The sequence below is a fragment of the Erpetoichthys calabaricus genome, chromosome 1 (assembly GCF_900747795.2).
Source record: "Erpetoichthys calabaricus chromosome 1, fErpCal1.3, whole genome shotgun sequence".
In the NCBI taxonomy this organism is placed as follows: domain Eukaryota; kingdom Metazoa; phylum Chordata; class Cladistia; order Polypteriformes; family Polypteridae; genus Erpetoichthys; species Erpetoichthys calabaricus.
In genome coordinates, this window is record NC_041394.2 from 292,719,030 (window position 1) to 292,739,457 (window position 20,428).

General features: G+C 37.0%; 1 protein-coding gene across 4 annotated transcripts in view; it reads right to left on the reverse strand.

Annotated features, from left to right (window-relative positions):
* anks1b (ankyrin repeat and sterile alpha motif domain containing 1B) overlaps positions 1 to 20,428 on the reverse strand; it is a 1,280,504-nt gene that overhangs the window by 17,779 nt on the left and 1,242,297 nt on the right. For 2 of the 4 annotated variants that reach the window (XM_051924632.1, XM_051924628.1), the window contains 4 exons: positions 18,393 to 18,581; positions 18,081 to 18,206; positions 9,650 to 9,721; positions 5,760 to 5,937 (listed from right to left, as the gene is read on the reverse strand). In XM_051924632.1, the coding sequence (XP_051780592.1) occupies positions 5,776 to 5,937; positions 9,650 to 9,721; positions 18,081 to 18,206; positions 18,393 to 18,581 (549 nt within the window). In that variant the 3' untranslated portion in view covers positions 5,760 to 5,775. Of the gene's footprint in view, positions 1 to 4,576; positions 4,748 to 5,159; positions 5,298 to 5,759; positions 5,938 to 9,649; positions 9,722 to 18,080; positions 18,207 to 18,392; positions 18,582 to 20,428 lie in introns of those variants that run through there. The other 2 variants (XM_028816795.2, XM_051924626.1) reach the window with 2 other exon arrangements.

Sequence of the window (20,428 nt, forward strand, 5' to 3'; positions counted from 1 at the left end):
ATTATGAAAATTGTGTCACTGTCCAAATACTTATGGACCTGACTGTATATCTGTCTTAAACTCTTTAACACCTAGGAGATACAGGATGCAGTATAAAGATGTAGTGATCAAAGAACACTGAATTTGAAGAAGACAATTTATGGCGCATTGCACCACATGAGTGTGCGGGCCCTTGACTGTGACCACTTTCATTGAAATTCACAAGCAGTATTTGATTGCTCTGAAGTGAGTTCTGTATAGTATTTCACATCAGGGAGTATTACCTTAACTTGTACTTATTATGTTATACAGTTAGGTAAATAAGCTAAACTTGTTTTTATTGCATTTGTAAAGAAAGTAATTCTTTTTTCTTGATTGCAAGAAAGACAGAGTGCTCAAAATGTTACACAAAGTTCCTGAAATTGCTTGCTGTCACGACTACAATATATACTTTTGCAATGAACTGTATGCTTCAAATCTTGTACTTCTTTGCATCCTGAGAACCATCTCTTTACTATTTGACGAATAACACATTGTGTGAATGCAAGTGTCCTTTTTTTATTTCACTTTTTGTTTTATTGTTACTGAGAGGGAAATTGTTCAAATAAATCCTGGCTACACTGTAACTTAAATTAAAAGCTCAAAAATATAATTCATTGTGGCCATTAAGTATGCTCCGGGAGAATCTGGAATAGTCTACTTTTTTTTATCTCCGTCAATATGGTGGGCTTCCAGGAGGCAGCCCCCTGTCACATTTTAGATTTGTAGATAAACAATCTCCCATAATGCCTGGCTGGTACCAACCAGCACATGTCATTTAAAATCTTCACATGACTTTACATGAAACAAAACATTTCAACAGAGCACAACTCAATCTAACAAATGAAAATAGCAACAAGTATACTTTGAAAGCAATCCATGAAATCTTAGAACTAAACAGCGCAGTCTAAAGATGGTTCTTTGTATAGGAAACATTGTGTTTTTAAGGTACACTGCTATGAAGTCCACCCAGATTCAGTGTTTGCCGAAGTGACAGTGTGTTACATTGTTCTAAATGTACAAAATACCATAGGGAAACAACTGAACTATGTGCTTAAACAAAACATGACATTTATTTTCAGACCTACTTAATCCAATTCAGGGTCATGTGTGGCCTGATCCTAGTACTGGGCACAAGGCAGCAACATTCTGGACAGGGTGCCAGGGCCAATTTGGAGTAACCAACCATTCTAGCCTTCACCTATGATTTGCTAAATAAATAAACGGTAAAAACAAAAGCAGAACATCAACATGAAGAGATTTGGCTGGAATAGAAGTAAAAAAAGTGTTTATGTGAATAGTCCAGTCAGTTATGTATTTCATGACTGTGCCTAATTTGATTTGGGGGTTTTGGTGGTTTACAGCTTATCCTGATATCAATGGATCCAAGGGAAGAACAATGCTGGACAAAGTGCTAGTCCAAAGCTAATGCACACACTCACACAGGCCCAGTTTAGATTACCAACAAACCTAACGTGCGTGCATTTTGGATGTCAGAGGAAATTCAACTAACCATAAGAATGTGAATATTGCACATAGATAATGACCAGACTTAAAGGCACCTGTCACTATGCCAGTTTATGATGACAGTGGTTTTCTAAAACTAACACCAATGCATTGCTCTCTAATCTTTTATTGATCCTTTTGATAAACCTGCGGAATCCGTTTGAGGATCATAGGATGCTGCAGAATTAGACACAAGATGAAAACCAACACTTGACAGATCAATCACACACACACACTCATGCTCAACACTGGGTCAATTAGCTAAACACAAGCAGTAAAATGACACAGTGGCCAACACAGCATCCTAACAACATAAAATAGACAGGCACTCAAAGAAGAAGGTGTGTACAGAAAATAAGATAAAAGCAGGAATGGGAAGAAAAAGACATTCAGTAACTAAAAATCAGAATGAATGAAAAGAAAAGGCGATAAAGTGTTAGGCTAAGTGCAAGATATGAAGTGCACATAAAATAAGTCTGCTGTGGCTGCTGGCAGTATTAATGAAGAGGACACGTTTTTTTATAGAAACATCTGTTCGCGCTTTTCATTTTTAATGTCCTTTTTATGTCTTCTTAGAAGATCCCTTTAGGATGTATATAATATAGGCCAGTAAGAAAAGACTGCAGTTAATATTAGAAGGCAGCTGCTAAGCTTTCTTTAGAACATTACCGCACTTGTGCTAACGGCTGTCGATTAACCGGATTGCACTTTAGTGAGTGTAACACATTTATATCTTTCAGATTAGTTTTTCTAATGCCCATTAATCACAATTTTTCATCAGATTGTTTGTCAGCAATATTAGAGTAAAAACATTTATCAAAACACTGTAAAATTCAGGAATTCCTACAAAGTACCTTCAGTTAGATGACAAATAGATCATGATTAATTGATAAAAGCCCTGCTCTTATAATGAAGAGGACCGGAGTTGCTGGCTGACTTTCACTTGAGGCCCACCTTTTTTTTTTAAACCTGGAAGAGTTGACTAAAGCAGGCTCCAACCTTCAATTTCAATTAGAATGCACACATTAGTTGAAGTTTGTTTTTCCTTTCTTATGCTTATGAAGACACATGACCTAAGTTTCTGTGGACTGAGAGACGCACAACTCATACAAATTAATTATTGTTAAAAATAACATAACAGTCTAAAACCCACTTAATCCAATTCAGGATGGAGGGGCACTAAAGCAAATCCTGGCAGCTCTGAGCATAAGACAGGAAAGAGCCCTAGACCAGTGTCAGTCCACTGTAGGGTCCACTCACACGCACACCCCGCTAATGTTAACATAGGGTCAGTTTAGAGCTGCCAATTAGGAAAACCGACACAGAGGATGTGCAAGCTCCACATAGACAACAGCTGAAAATGGATTCGAACACAGGGCACAGTATTGGTGAAGCAGCAAACTACTTACTGTACCACCACCATGTCCCATTTTGAATAAATGTTTCCAAATTTTCAATTTTTAAAAATTCTTGTTATTTTCTGAACCCTGCACTATTCAAATACTGTAATGCTTTAACATCTACAGCAAAAACACAGCTTTATATTCCAGTAGCATTTTATAACATATAACACTTTCTTCATATTCATTTTCCTACCGACAGAATATCAAATCTGAAAGGAATAAGAAAAAGTTTTCACAGTAACACACTGTAAAAAGGAAACTTAACTTTGATTTCCAGATGTCCTGTATTGTTTGCAGTATAGCTTACCCTGCTCAGTCCCTTTCCTATCATTACTGATTTGCAGATCTATGAGGCTAAGAGAAGAGCATATGATTGTTGTGAAATTACTGTCATGTTTTTAGTCTGCATAAATTTAAAATTGTGGTATTGAAATGTACTGTACAATGCTTGCATTGGCACAGCCTGTCTGAACAATTTGTAAGCTGCTTTTGATTAATACTCTAAATTGTAAATCTGCCCCTCAGTTACAGATAAAAGGCTAAAAAAATTGGTGCACCATTAGGCATTACTGAAACTAACAGACGACTTAAAATTGTATAATTTTCCATTGTAAGAATCCCTCTGAATATATTATTTGAGTATTCATGAAGCAGATTAACAGCACATTTCAATATTTCTAACTCAATAAATTAAGTCTTTAAGTACTGCAAATTTTTAAAATTTGTGCTTAAAGGTATTTTAAAGAAACACTTGATGGTGCAATGATTTATTGTCATTTAGGGGATAATATCAGCAATGCAAAAGTATGGGGTGTAAAGCACAATAATATACTGTAGTATTTGTCCTGTTTGGGAACTTTCCTGGGTAAAGGTTATTATACTTGAACTTTAAAAAAAATTATATATATATCAAGAAGATAGGCATATCCTATAAAATAAGATCAAAGATTAAAATATACAAAACAGCTTTAAAAATGTAAATATATATATAATTTTTAAAGCTGGTTTGTATTTATTAATCTTTGATCTTATTTTATAGGATGTGCATTCTTATAGCTGTTGCATAAAGTAATTTATCAGTTAAGACTGCATTTGAAAATTATACCTACTGTGCTATCGACTTAGTAAGATTACTGGATTTAACAATGCCTTTTTGATATATGGGGTCAACTAGTGCCTTCAGATAGCTTCTGCTGTCAACATTACTAGTTTCAGCAACAACATCATTTGGGAAAATGCTGGTTCATAAGATCTATTACAATTTAGAAATCATTCAATTTCATAATTGGTTTGAAGATGGAAAAAAAGTAACTTTTAATGGAATCGCCTATCTATCTATCTATCTATCTATCTATCTATCTATCTATCTATCTATCTATCTATCTATCTATCTATCTATCTATCTATCTATCTATCTATCTATCTATCTATCTGATAGCTCCTTTCACAGCTATTTGACTACTTGTTTATGTATCTATTACTCTAAATTTAATTCATTAACAAATGCTTGGCATTAAGCATTTGTGTTTCATTTTCCATGGAAAATGTAGTTAGAGAGTAACGTTGAAGGCTTCTGTAAAAGATTCATGAAAACTCAAAAAATGAGAAAAGTTACAGAAACGTTTACATCCAAACTTTGCCATACTTACCACAGATTTTCGAATGCTAACACGTGGCTTTGGGATAGGTTTTGCTGGCTTATTATCAAAGCTTTCTGGCAGTGTAGAGGAGCCATGGCCACTTTTTCGTGCTTGTAGGGCTAACTGATAAGCCACTTCAAATGCTTGCCCTAGTGTCAAAATAATTTCATAGGCTAAATTCTGCAAAAAATCATTAAGAAAACAAATCATTATTGTAATATATTACTTAACATTTTGCTTTAGAATAAAAATGCATCTCACAAAATCTGCAGAAAAGATATAATATTAAAACACATAATTATCAATCATTACAGGTAGTCTTTCTGCATTGAATCATACATCATATAAAATGATTAACTATTAGAAATAATTCTATTTTTATTTTATCAGACTGAAGTCTACTATATCATGACAGCATTACAAGACCGTAAGACCTATTTTCTACATAAAACTAAGAGAACATTTACTATACTGTATTTCACGTTTTTAGTTTTTAGATCATTAAAAAAAAAAAAAAGCAGCCTCAGTCTGCCATAACTCTAGAAATGTAAAGCACATAAGTACTAAAAAGTGGCAAAGAAATTACACTCACCACATCAAATGCTGTGAATACGTGGCAGTAATGGTGACTTGACTTCAAGTCTTTTGTGATATATGCAAATGTTGACAGATCATCAGGGTCTTGAGCTGCACAGGAAATATTTCGTATTTCATGTTCTGCTATGATATTCTGTAATTGAAAAAGGGGGAAAGACAAATTATAATGTCCTGTGGGGTGAAAAATACACAAATACGTCACTTAAGTAGAAAGTGAATTTAGACCAATGCCTTCAGATTAAAAGAGAAGCATTAATCAGCTATAACTACAATTGTCAATACAGTCAAATGAACTGCAATACTGTGTTATACAGAACTATCATACAGAGGACCTGCCAAGTAAAATCATTAATTACTCCCAAAGCAATTAAACGACTCCATGTCACGTCCATATCCCTCATGAAACTGTACATAAATTGACGGGCTACATGCTCTAGTCCGGTAATACATACTACTCATATTATATTATTATTATTAGTATTATTATTATTATTATTATTATAATGACACACATAGTGCAATTTAAATACCGGGTCTCATGTTTACTTGTTTAATTTTAACTTAGCAGGTAAACATCTGGAGAATGGGTGGCATGTTATGCAGTATATTAGTTAATATATCACCTTGTTGTCTTGGTTGTCTAAAAGATTTAAAAATAAGATGAACATTTTCTTTGTCTGACTTGCCTTATTTGAAGCATCGATGAACTTAACCCCTTTATATGAAACAGAAAGTACAATCGTTGGAACTTTCTTCATTTGCTCTGTTGATTTCTTGTACAAAAAAATCAAAAAAATTGAGATGATTAGGACAATACAGTTCAGAACAGGAAAAGGGTAACTCAGAGATGAAGTCACAATGACTAAAAATCACTAATGGTATGAACAAGAAAAATTCCATTTTTAAAAATACACCATTAGTAAATCTGACTCACTGACATTGTTGAATTTACACATTAAATCTCAATTTTGTGGTTAAAGGATACAGTAAATTGCACATAGTGTTTTATTATGGTTTGCACTTTGGACAAATTTGTGCCACATGCAGGGCTAACTACAGCCTTATGCCCATCCATGACTATGCACATGGAAAAGGAAATGGAGGGATGGATTCAAGATAAATATTGTGTTTAGAATATTTCCTTCTGTAGATTGAAGGAGACACTTTGAAGTTGCCCTATTTGAAATACACACTGAACCATTCAGTTAAAAAAAGGAAATGCAGAAGTTTGTTTTAATTCCAGTTGATCTCTAGTTTGTGATTTTTAAGAATGAGGACAGTCAACAGACGTCATCTAGGCACATATTGTTCTTGGCAAGGGCACCCACAGTGCCCAGGCTACAGTCTGAATGAAGCAAAGCATCTAGAGGTGTAATTCAAATGTTAAAATTATTACTTAAAAATGCAGAGGTCATGTTCTGTTGTTTCTGAATTTAACTGCATATGTGACAAACAGGTCTACCATCATGAATGTTAATATTTTCATGGTAGTCACTCACAAGAAACAATTATATGCATTATCTATAAATACATTGTAATATTAGCAAATCCTAATTTAACCATACAACTGCATAGGACACATAGAGTTTAAGTGTCACAGCTTCTGTAGTATTAGTTTATGATGAACTATAAAAGAAAGGAAACATGGAATTGGAAAAAAAACAGCAGTAAAAGAACACCTACAACAAATGTAGTTTATCTGAGCACATTGGTTAAGAGATAAAATCACAATTAGCCTATTTAAAATCAGAAACTCCATCCCGTCAATCATGCAAGAAGGATTGATTTGCCATGTTCTTATCTGTGTCAGGCCTAGCACATACTTTACGTATGTCCATGCTACAAGGATGAATAAAATTGCTTTTTGATTCATCTACTTAAGCAAGAAGCTTATTTCTTTTACATCTTATGTTTAACTTTTCATGTCATTCATTTAATCTATTATTCCTTCATTTTTGGAACCTGCTTAATTCAATACAGGATTGCAACATCTGGAACATGTTGGAAGCAACAAGCATAAAGCAGAAGTCAGAACTAGATCATGAGATGGCAGGCCATCAGTGAGCACACTCCCTTGCACTAGACTAAGTTAACTAAAATGGATTTCGAGATGTGGTAGGAAACACAAGAACCTTGAGAAATTTTACATGGGTTAGAGGGGAATGTTCAGATTTCACAGATACAGAGACCAAACAAGAATAGGAACCCATATACCTGAAAATTTGCTCGATTGTTCTACAGTCTTTAAACTAAACTCAGTACATTTTTAAAATAACACAATTTGCAGGATCAGGCTGCAGTGCCAATTTACAAATTTCACATTGTGTCTGCAATTTTTTTTTTCCCCCCACTAGGTACTCTAATTCACCTCCACACTTAAAAAGTGTGTGTCAGGCTGAATGGCAACTCTAAATGGGCCCTTTCTGAGTGGACGTGTGTATGGTATGGCCTGTCCACTGTTGGTTGCACTGTTGGGCCCCAGCTCTGAGTGACACTATAAAATGATTGTGGGTGTTCACTAAATGGACAGAGTAATGATCAAAACTACAACATCCATCCATTTATCCATCCATTTTTGAACCTACTGTGGAGCATGGCCCGGACACAGAAAGGCGGACACCGCTAGTTCACCCAACACACGTTTATTACACATTCTTAATTACAATTAGTGCACACAGAACCCCAGTACTTCCCCAAAGTCCAGGCCTTCCTTCACACGGCCTTCCTCAGGTCCACCTCCACTCCACTCCTCTCCTCCAAGACTACATCTTTCTCCACTCCCAACTCTAGCCATCGAATGGAGGGAGGCGGCCCCTTTTATATCCACCCGGATGTGCTCCAGGTGCCTCCCAGTGAGTGCCTGCTGGCACTCCCCGGTGTGGTGGAAGTGCCGGCTGTGCAACCAGAAGCATTCTGGGTGTTCCTGGTCTTCTTCCCCCCAGCACTTCCGGGTGTGGCGGAAGTGCTGAGGGCCAGGGCTCTCTAGGCATCTGGGCACCCCCTGGTAGTGACCATGGGCCCCTACAGGGTTGAGCTTCCAAGCTCTGTTCTCATGGTGTCCATACCATCCAGGGTGGCTGCCCTCTCGTGGTCCGGAGGAGGCGTAGTCCCTCTTCCGGTCCTTCCGGGTGTCCCGGCTGGGTACCACCCACAGCCGCTTGCCACACTACTTAATCCAGTTCAGGGTCACTGGAGCCTGATAGTAGAAGCCAACCCCAGAGGACCACTAATTCATTGTTGGGTATAATCATAATATAAATACTAACTGTAGGAAGATAGTAATACATTTCTTATTTATCAAACTCATCAATTAAATTCAAAAAGATATGAGAAAAAGGTGATCTTAAAAAGGGTGCCATAAGAAGTAGAGATGGTTGCTTGTTCACTTTCTTTTTCTTTGTTTTTTTAAATTCAGCAACTTTGTTAATAAAGTAACATTAGATTTAGAACAAAATATTATTATACAAAAGAGTCAAGTAAAAACTAAACTCGGTGCTCAAGGGTTGCAACACACTCTTGGTAATAAAAGTGTCTCATAATTAAATCCTCAACTGTTCCTTCTGTACATAACCAATGGAATAACAGTTCTGGCAGCAGACACAACTACTGAGCGGATACAGAAAACTGCCTTTTAGAGGTAATCCAGGCAATGAAAGCGCTCAAAGAGTCTCCTACCTCACATTCAAATTCAGGTTGTGATGCCTTATGTTTGGCGTGGGCATGTACGCATGCATTTCCTCTGGGGACTTTGAGTTCCTTGCACAATCCAATGACAAGCAGTTAACTTAATTGCAGAAGCTGAACTGGTCTGGCCTGTGTGTTCCTTGGAAATGAAACATGCCTCATGGGGAAAGTGCCTGCCTTACGGCAATTAAACTTTGGATAATCTACTGCTCCCCCCCAAACTTTAAAGAAGATATAGTGTATAAAAACAGACTGGGTGTTTCTAAATCCACATCAGGTATAACTTACTGTAGTCTTTTGTTGCTTGAAACATTAAAATCCACTGAAAAACAATACATGCCACAAAAGCATAAGCATTTCACAACACTAACAGAAGCTGAAAAGGCAATGTTAAATAAATGAATATATAATATAGCCATATGGTTTCAAATGAATGCCTTTAAGGACACAAATTAACATTAAATGCATTTATCTGAATACATTTTAATAAATACTTTAAAAATAGATAGAGAAAGAATTTGCAAAACAGACTGTAGACTGCTAACATCCTCAGTTCTATGAATGAAATAATTTGCTTAACCAAAACAAAACATTCAGTGAATTGCTGATCATTTTTCAAATACATGCTTAATATTTATATGTTTTGACTATTAAAAATATTTTTTTTAGTTCACAATTTTGCAGCAGAGGTGTTTGTTTTATTTCTTTACCGTATGCTACTACATTGAAGTCAGTGACACCCCAATCTCTTCCCAAAATACAGTGCTATTATTGAGTAAATTATGGAAATCTCACACTTACTCTCATTTTTGCACATGCGTCCTGGGTTGACTCAGTTCCTCTTAATTCTTTAACCAACATGGAACCTAAATACTGTAAAGAGAGGAAAAATTGATAATAATAGTCTATAATATGTATTACATTATAACAAACACAATAACACTACACACAGCATAAATGTATTTACGAAACCTAACAATAGAATAATTATCAGGTCTTTCATCAAAATATTACCAAACATACTCTCTCCTGCATTAATCGCACATATCTGAAGAATAACGAACAACATTTCACATGAACATAAATACACGGAAAAAAATCTTCACAGTTGCTCTTAGGTGTAAAGCATACTATGAGAGCAGAAACTACAATTAACTTTCACAATATTAGTATTATTTTATGCTGTCACCTCAGTTTTATTGGTAATCTAACCTACCAGTTAAGCTAATGATAAATTGAGTAATCAGTGTAAAAATAAGCTATACATTAAAAATTGACTGAACAAAAGTAAACTGTGCATATCATTTCAAGGTTTTAAAATGACTTGATTAGAAAAAGATACATGTAGAAAAACCAGGAAACCTTAAAAAGGCTTAATGAAAAACAAACATGTAGGCATCATTTAAAGCCATTTGAAAAGACCCTTTAAAAAGTAAAACAGCAAGCATTTTAAGTTATGCACTTTAAAATGGTGCCACTTTTAAAGGTATGTGTGCTCTCTTTTAGGCTACAGTAACTATAAACTTATGATAAAAAAAATAGAAAGCAGAATTCTTAGCACTTGAAGTATTAAACATTACAAAGTGCATTTTACTATATTCTTAAAGGCTTCATTAAAAGTATGCTCCAAAGTATTCAAAATGTTTAGTTTTTGTTAATTTGCAGAAGTGTAGTATTTTTAGCCTTTGAAATGAAAATGTGCCTTCTGCTTTTAGTGAACCAAAATATAATGAAAGACAATAAAGAAGTGTTCATTGATTGTTGAGTTGCTCGACGTTTAGGTCAGTTTAAGATTCCCATAAGGGAAGCTGCGCATGTCACTACTCTAGGAGCTTGAGCTTACTCGATGAGCTGACAGAATGCTTTCCGTCACTAAAAATGAGCATTCTGAGGGTGTCGAGGCAGCAGGAAAAACAAAGAAAATATTTGGACATCCTCACAGATATTGAGAAGTGACACACATTCCATCTTTACCAGGATTAGGTAAATACACAAGTACCTTTCTTGTGTGTAGTCCAGTGATCCTGCTGCTCCACTTCACTTGTGCTGGACTCTGACCCCTGCAAACTCCTCTCTGGAGGGCTAATGCAGGGGGCTGATTTTTTCATATTATTTCTTTTTTTTTTTTTTGCTATGTGCTTCAAGTATGGTTGCGTAATTGCCAAATTTAAAAAAAAACAAAAAAAAACTCCAAAACCCATATTGTTTCTTGTCCAACTGGAGTTGGAGGCCTGACACCATTGATGCCAGATGTAGTGCAAGAATACAAGCAACAAGAGCATCAACAGAATTTAGGACAAATAAAACATATATTTCACCTGTTCATCTTTTTTGAAAACACCAAAAGATGGCAGTGAAATGAAATTTACAACAAACTGAATGATGAAGTGTTTTACTCATTTTTAGTATCTGTTTTATACAGGTTTACCTACAGCATTTATCCTTCATTATGAAAAAGGTTTTTTTTTTTTCTTTGTAACTGTAACTTTCTTTTCTTTGTAACTGGACCGCGTGTCTGCCTGGGGGGTTGACAGCCTGGTTCCCAAGCTGTTTCGTCGTGTAGCGGCTGCGGTAACGCACTGTACCAGTGCGTGCTCCCCAACTTGACTTGACTTGTAACTACCATCTACCAGTTTTTCTGTTTGTGCTTTTCAATTACTTTGGCATTATTGATATCCTGCAGGAAAAGAAGAAGTTAAATTGTCGGTATGGTGGTAAGGGTTTAATGTATATGAGCTCAAACCATTTTTCTGTTGTGCATATTCGTAAGGTTTTCTCTCAGTGTTAAAGAAAACAAAGAAACACTTGAAAACCTATAGTAGAAAATAACAAGTAGACTGCCCCCCCTAAAAGCATAGTGCAAAAAGGCTTAGAAACATTCATTTGGGAGCTGTAACAGCATTAGACTATAATGTGTTCATAGGTGCAGGTAAAGAGTTATTGTCTAAGGTTCTGGTATCATTTTAACAAGTAGAATGAGAAGTTTCTCAAGTTTTGAATTGGTGTTAAGTATTATAAAATTTCATTGGTATTAATATCAAATGCAAACATTCTGGTATCGTGACATTCCTACTCAGTGGTTAGCCATAGCTTTCCTGGTTGTATAAAGTGAGGCTTGGGTCAAACATAGATGTCGTATTTTTAGATGCTGCTGTAATGGCAAACTAGTCATTTTTTACAGTGTCTGCAGATACTGCATCTTCTTTCAGTTTCAGATTTAAAGGCCTCTGAAACAATTAACACTTCTAGTCACTTTTTGCCATGGCTTCCTTCATATTCGTAAATATTTGAGAAGTTAAATATTAATCAAGGAGTTTTTTAATTGAAATGGTTGATTAACAAGATTACATGATAGTCCTATTATTATTAAAGTAATAATGATATTACTATTATTATAGCAATGGAAATACTCATAAAAATTTTGTTAATCTGATATTTCCAGTACAAAGAGCAAACATCTCACTAGGGAGACACACAAGACCCTTTTTAGGACAGCAGTCGACCACAGGACACGCACACAGAGCCCTAAATCATTGCCAGCACAACTATTAGAATGTCATTGAAACGTACACAGACCATTACTGCAGCTAACTGATATAACGGGCATAGACTCTGGCATGGTACCTAAACTTGTAAAATGTGAGGATGACAAATAAAGAGTGACAGCAAAAACTCAATAGGCATTGAAATCAGTTTTTAAAAATACAAAAATACAAACCGTGCAAAGTGTGATATGTAGGCACAACAAACACTAACAGTAGATTTAGGATCTGCAACTCTAACCTATAGGATATAATGGAATAAAAACTAATGGAACTTTTAGGAAGGATAAAAAGCTAGTGAGTAGACAAAAATAGGACAAAAATCATGGGGTTTTAAGGATTTGAGGAGACATTTTGTGGAATGGGTGTATGTACCTTTAAAAAATATACATATATTAATGGAGTGAGTGTACCCATGCTTAGGCCTTCGGGCCAATATCCCCTAACCTAAATCTAACCTATGGGATATAAAGATTAATGCTGATGCAACATTCTCCTCCTCTAGACAGCGGGCAAAAGCAGCCAAAAAGCTAATAAACTGTGAGGTTTTATTTTAAAGTCAAGTGATATTGTGATCAAATACTATGATATTAAAGGATATTGTGGCTAATCTCTGTAATGCACTGTCAGGTTCATCGTGTTCAATTTTGGTGTTCCTTGTACACAAAATACAAAGTAACACTAGAAAATGTTCAGAAAGAGAAGGCTATGTGGTAACCTAATCTGGGTCATCAAGGGAAAAGAGACCATTAATATAGAATTCACAATGCTTATCCTGAAATAATGAATTATGCACTTAATATAATTGGTGGAAAAGAGCAGGAAGTGTATTCAACTTCTTTGCCCACAAGATTCCTGGCATGCTGAAACAAGCTTCAGAGTCAAGCTGCTGAAGAAGAGATGTGGAGAGCCTTGAAAATGAATCTAAATGAGATACTGTGACACTGTAGCTATTAGCTAACCAGAAATATCTGCTAGACTGGTCTCATCTTATCTGTAAAATAGTTTGTGCTTTTATTATTGTGTGTATGTAATGAATCCATCATTAGTCCTTCCTTTTTATATTATGTCACTCCCTTTTAATTCTTCAAATAACAATAGTACAATATGGACATAACACTGTTTAGTCATTGTAAAGGCCTTTTTGTGTTCTACTTTATTATGCCTCCACCATTATCAATCTTTGCATAACTGTTAAGCTCTCAAATGATGCTACCAAACTCTCAGTGTTTCAGCAGGTTTACAGGTCATCTCCTCAACATCTCCTCAAGATTTCATGGCCAGTCATGTATGACAAAAACAAACTAGCCAACCATGACAGCATTTGAATTACAATAGTCAGATAGTACACACCAGAAACTCTGGTAGATATTTGAAATCAGTCCCAGCACGTTGAGACTACACAGTTGTATAATAGTTAAAGAAAATATTCAGACTATAAGCTATTGCTATTTCTAGGAAAATTATTTTGATGATGGCTTTCGGGCATGCTAGAATGTCATGGTATTTCGCTATAAGTAAGCTACCAATTAAGTCTGCAGAAAGCAAATTCCTAGAAAGGTCAAAGTGAATCTCGTCACATTCTGAAAGTATATTTTGACAACCATTTGTATTCATGGGATGTTTTCTGCTATTTTTTCTATTTGGTATCATGGAGTAATCTACACAAGGCCAAAATGAATTCTAGGGATTCTAGTCATAAAATGCATATGACCATATCTGCTCATGTGAGCAGATTTAGCATCCAAAATAAACCAGGCAGCGTGCTTATGAGGTTCCTGGGAGAAAGAAAAGTATAGTTTACACAGAGTGTATTCAAAGGACAAATTCAAAGCAGCCAACTCAGTAAAGTGCTGCTGTCTGACAATGTGCCAACCAGGAATGCAGCTTTGATTACATGTATTCTTATGATGGGCATAAATGTGCCCATAGCCTCTGCCAGCACGAGTGAACACCCAGGCAGTTGTGGGAAAGCAAACGTCTGTAACAAAATACACTGTAATATTTTTATCCTTTGATTAGCCAGCTGATCTCCAAAATTATATATGATTTGAAAAGACATCAACCTTGTGGAAAAGTACTGTTGGTATTTTGTACTGTTAAAAATTCAGTCTTACCGGTGTCAACTGATTAAACCTTGGAAATGTTAAAGTAAAGCTGAGAAAATAAGAACCCTTTATCAGGTAACAAGTTGGTTTGGAATTTAATTCATGAATATTGGAGTCAACTATTTCAGCAGATTCCAAAAGACGGAATGCATCCCATGTATTTGGTATTAGTGGTAAAGATGTAGCTACCTGAAAATGTTGTCATTTTAGGCTAACGTAGACAAAAACTTTGGGTAAGTAGTTTTTAAAATATCATTGTGTCGAATGTTCGTTTAATCAAATAATACACTGATGTGTTGTTAGTTATACCCTGCAGATACTTTTCAGGACTTACCAGATACAATTAGAGAAATGTCTGTATGGTCATGTTGGGCTCCTATAAATATGTTAATTCATCATGAAACAATCTAAATCCAATGTAGTGTAATTCACAGATAATCCCAGCAGCATTAGGAACAGGAAGGTAAACAACCCAGCAGCCATACCATATGCACTTCAGAACAGGTAATCCACTTGAAGCTATCCATGTTTAGGCTAAACCCATACTTGGATGGGAGACCCTTGAGAAAAAGCTTGGGTTGCTGCTGGAAGAGGTGTTGGTGAGGCCAGCAGGGGAGCTTTCCCTATGGTACGTGTGTGGATCACAATGGGCCCACTACGGCCTAGTCATTCTGTTCCGCTGATTATCCCCTGTCCCTAATTGGCTAACTATCTCTGTCACTCCTTTACCACCTAATAGCTAATATGCAGTAAGCGTACTGGCACCAAATGGCTGCTGGTTCATCATCCAGGTATATGCTGCACATTGTTGGTGGTTGAAATGGCTCCCCCACTCTATTCGTAAAGCACTTTGAGTAGTGAGAAAAGTGCTATATAAAAGTAAAGAATTATAATTGTTATTATGTCCAACACGGGTACACGCTGGGGCCTTTTTGGAGGCGGCAATTAACCAAGGGTGCATCTTTAGGATGTAATGAAAAACTTGACTACCTGGAGAAAGCCCCACAGACATTGAGTGACTAAACAAATTTGACACAGACAATGAACACCACAGAATATGACCGCAGAGTGGTGGATCTACAAGACAGCCGCATTAGTCACGACACCATTGTAGCAGTGTAACTACATTTGTCATTTTCTCTAATTTTTGAAGACTTCTATTTTTTTTACTTTTACAAGAATAGCTTCCAAGCTGTGTATTCTTAATCAGATCAAATTTAAATGAAGTTAAAACACTTTTACATCAGAATATTTTTCAGTGTGCATGATGCATACTTACTAATTAGACATACTGAGCATTGATTTGCCCATTACACTAAAACAGTCACAATCATCATGTACTTTGCCACACACTATATGACCACACTATATTCATAACTATTCAGGGTGTATACAGTATAGTCATGCATTAATGTTATAGCACTGTTGAAGAAAACCCCTTGTTTCAACCGTATGGCTCTAACAGCATAAGCCACGGTCACAATCCAAGCTGTTGTCCATCTTAGGCTTACATCTTCAAATGTGTCTCTAAAGTAACCTTCAATGCATGAGGGCAGTCTTATGCATATGCGTACCATTTACTGCTTATATTTAAGAGAGAAAACACTGTTAAGGGGCGACACGGTGGCACAGTGGTAGCGCTGCTGCCTTGCAGTAAGGAGACCTGGTTTCGCTTCCCAGGTCCTCCCTACGTGGAGTTTGCATGTTCTCCCCATGTCTGCATGGGTTTCCTCCGGGCGCTCCGGTTTCCTCCCATAATCCAAAGACATGCAGGTTAGGTGGATTGGCGATTCTAAATTGGCCCTAGTGTCTGCTTGGTGTGTGTGTGGGTGTGTGTGTGTGTGTCCTGTGGTGGACTGGCGCCCTGCCCGGGATTGGTTCTTGCCTTGCGCCCTGTATTGGTTGGGATTGGCTCCAGCAGACCCCTGTGACCCTGTGTTCGGATGCAGCATTTGGAAAATGGATGGAAAACACTGTTAAGCAGTTTTTGCTTTAGCCCTACGTTTAAATTCCCTTCCACTGTCCACAGATTAATACATAACACTTAATTATGAGTGTGGGTGTGTTTGTGTGCGCCTTGTAACAGAACAACTTAATGAGCAGTTACAGTTGAAATACATTTGGGTTTCTCTGTAACCTTGACTGAGATAAAACAAAAGCACAGGACATGGGAGTGAAATAAAGTGCCATCAGTGATAAATGACCGTCCTCGACAAGTTTCAATTTAGAACATTTTACTTACAGTACAAATTAAAGTAACCTATATACACAGACATAACAAATATAAACAGCAGTTTGTAGCTGTCTTGGGAATCTATAGTAAAATGCAGTAAATAACAAAACATTTTCCAGTCTGTCCAATTGAGCTCCTGGAGCTATGCCAGGGGCACTGGGTGCAAGTCCATTGTGGGGCTCAATCACAAACATACATACAAACAAATGCAGATGGAGCCAATCTGGAACAGTCACTTAGACACAGAAATCTTTAGGAGTGTGGGATTGAAAACTAGAGTACATGGAGGAAAACCCACAGAAGTATGGGGAAAATGTGAAAACACAACACAGACAACAAAAGGACACAGTATTCAAATCCAGGATGCTGGATCCATGAGTCAGCAGTGTTTGCCTCTGATGTACAATACCACCTAACTGCAAATATGGTTTATTCAATTTTAGTTTTTTGGTGATATATGATACCTAGAGAAAGAGAGAAAGAGGCTGGGGACATGCACTTATTACAGCATGTTGCTGTACCCACCACCGAATGAACCACCACCTGGATTGGGACCAGAATGCAGTCCGTGTCACGTCAGCACTACACTGGAACAGTATGAGTTTTTTTATTTTTGTTTTATGGTGACTGGAGTGCCAATTCTGCCACCAAGCCCCTAATGTCATACCCAGGACAAAGCAATTGCAGGTTCATGGCCTTGCTCAAAGGCCCAACAGAGTGGAATTGCTTCTGGAATATATGGGACTTGAACTGGCAGCCTTTCCGATTGCTGATGCAGATCCCTAGCCTCAGAGCCAGCACTCCACACCACCAAGAGAAGCATGGAACTTAAATTAGATTTCTTGCTCCAGACTGATATGCCAAACAGGTTCTAGTAAGAGCTCAACAATGTAAGAAATTAAAAAGTTTGATCAATGAAAGGAGACCATTCATTCCTTCAAGCTCATTTTGGTTAGCTAATAACTATTTCCCCCTTCAATTTCCCTCTAAGTTCCCTCTTCAATTACAGATTTCCGCAACCTTTTGTGTGAAGAAATGCTTGTACCTTAACTTCCATCAGTGCTGATGTACTGTAAGTGAGTTGACTTTAATTATTAATTACTTGTCAATGACATTTGTCCAAGCCCAACCAGTCTGCATTTGCAGTATTAAAGCTATTTACATTATTAGCTGGAACAACAATTATGGCTCTCAGAGAAAAGCAGGATATTGTTGATTATAACGTTTTGCTATTTCAGCTGCAGTTGCATACTTTAACTAAAGTAAATAAGCAAAAAAAAAATTGCAATGTACCTTGGTTAACCCTGGTCTCTAAATATGCCCTATATGCACACTGTGCAGGTACTTACATAAGCTTCATAATCACATGACTGGAAAATGAGTTTCTCAGGATGGTGCTGCCAGTACTGGACTGGTGTAGATGACGTGGCCTCATTAGGTGGACGGAGGGTAATGGGTTCACACCACTCTCCTGCCTGAAATGAAAACCATCACACACTTTGATGAAATAATGTACATCCCTGTACTCTGTTGATGCATATATAATACACGTAAAAAATACATTTATGGGACAAAGAACAGCCACCACTATGGAAAAGGAACAAGAGACAGACAAGCAGTTAATCACTGAAGTAGGTTATCTTGGAAAAAAGAATACTGACCATACTGACTTGGGCCATCTGCCTCTCCAGCTTCGACCTCGGCACATCATCAAAGTAGTTTTCATTTCGCCTTCTCCTTGCATCTGCCTGCATGATAATATGAGGGATGTCCAGTGAGCCACCGGTAGTATAGGTGCTTTGGCTAAGGGAGGGTGAGAGCTGGGGAGGAGTGTGATTCCCACTTGGTTCCTATGGAGTGAAAACAGTCCAGAATCACCTGGATGTCATCCATACTGTAAATAAGATGGTAGCCGGTGCTTTACTGTCTTTTTCATGAGGAACCGTCACAGATTCTGACTACAGAAGTGGACTGAACAATGTCATTTGATGGGAGTTTAAAAAAAAAAAACATTCATGACATTAGCACTCTCCGCATTAATTTATCCATTTCAATGTACCCACTTCCTCATTAGAGAACAGTGGGGAACAGCGGCCAGGCAGGGAATGACCCTTGATAAGGGGTCCTAGGGAGGCAAGCGTCTGTTATCGGGTGGAAGGCACAATCTGCAGAGCACTCTTTTCACACAAATGGACACTCACACATACCACCGGGCCCACCAATCACAATTCTTGGGTATGTGCTAGGAGAGTGACATGGATACTGAGAGAATGTTAAAATTCTACAGAGAGAATGATGGGGCCAGAATTCAAGTCCAGGTGTGAAGTGTTGTGAGGTGGCACTGCTGCCCAATGTATCATCATACCATCTATGGTGTATGTTGAAAACTGTTGTTAAACTCACTTAAATGGTATAGGAACCAAATAAAAATATGGGGATGGATATTTGAGGAGTAAACCGTAAGACAATGATTATATTTTTAAATTATGTACATTAAAGAACCATCAACAACAAATCAAATCAAATTAATAATATATTGAACAATTAGTATAAAAGTACAGTTGAACAAATTGGACTCTGTAGCTGCATGAATAAAAAAGTACAACTTCCAGTTAGCGGAAATAGCTCAAAAGTTGACAGAAATCTATGTTTTGTACCTAATACTTGTATGCCAAATTTGATTGACCTAAGTAAAAGTATACTCAAGTTATCGTATTTACATATACACACACACATGCACGCACATGCGCACACACAAACACAGACATAATTCCAAAAATGGTATTTTCGGACTCAGGGAGGTCTAACACATCGAGATTCATCAAAACCTCGAAATGGAGTTTTTGGAGGAATCCAATACTTTCCCTATACTTTGTATGCAACCAAGTCAGGGAGATCTAAAACGTCACAATTCATCAAAATCTCGACATCGAATCTTTGGATGATTGCAATACGTTCCCTATACTTTGTATATGAGAAAGTAAAAAGGAAAACGAATGTAAAAATAGAGACAAATACTGAGATTTATTTTTTATTTAAGCAGACATGCACATAAATGTTAATCAGATTCTAAATATTCATTTTTTTTTTATCTTGTTAAAAATCATAGATAATTTATCCTGTTCATGCTATTGATCAGTCCTTTCAATGCATACTGACCATAAATTGCTGCCAGATATTTATGTCCCAATACCCAAAGTAGAAATAATGAGAACCAGCACAGCAACTCATCATACCATTCAATGCAAACTTATGGGACATTCTCAAAGCAGCTTGACTGATTCAGGTTTGAGGGGTTCAGTAGCTTATCTTGGCAGCAGTGGTTGCAAGTTCATCGTAGAGCCCACTCTCGCACAAATAAACACACACTGAGTTCATTTGAATCGCCATTAAATTTAACATGACCATCTTTCAGATGTGGGGGAAACTGGAGTATCCACAGGAAACCCGCCTAGAGAAATGGAAAACATGAAATCTCCCACCCAGACATCAATCAGGTGTTGGAATTGAACCCAGAACACTGGTTCTGTGAAGCAGCGCCATTTAGTATTGCGCAAGCTTCACTGATTAAGTAAAAGAAACCTTGACGCCTGTTGCCCCAACAGACAATAATATTTCATAGCACAATTTTGAGTGTGCTGGTGATCAAATCATCATATCCCAAGTGAGACTGTCTACTGGGCTTCAGAGTTTAATT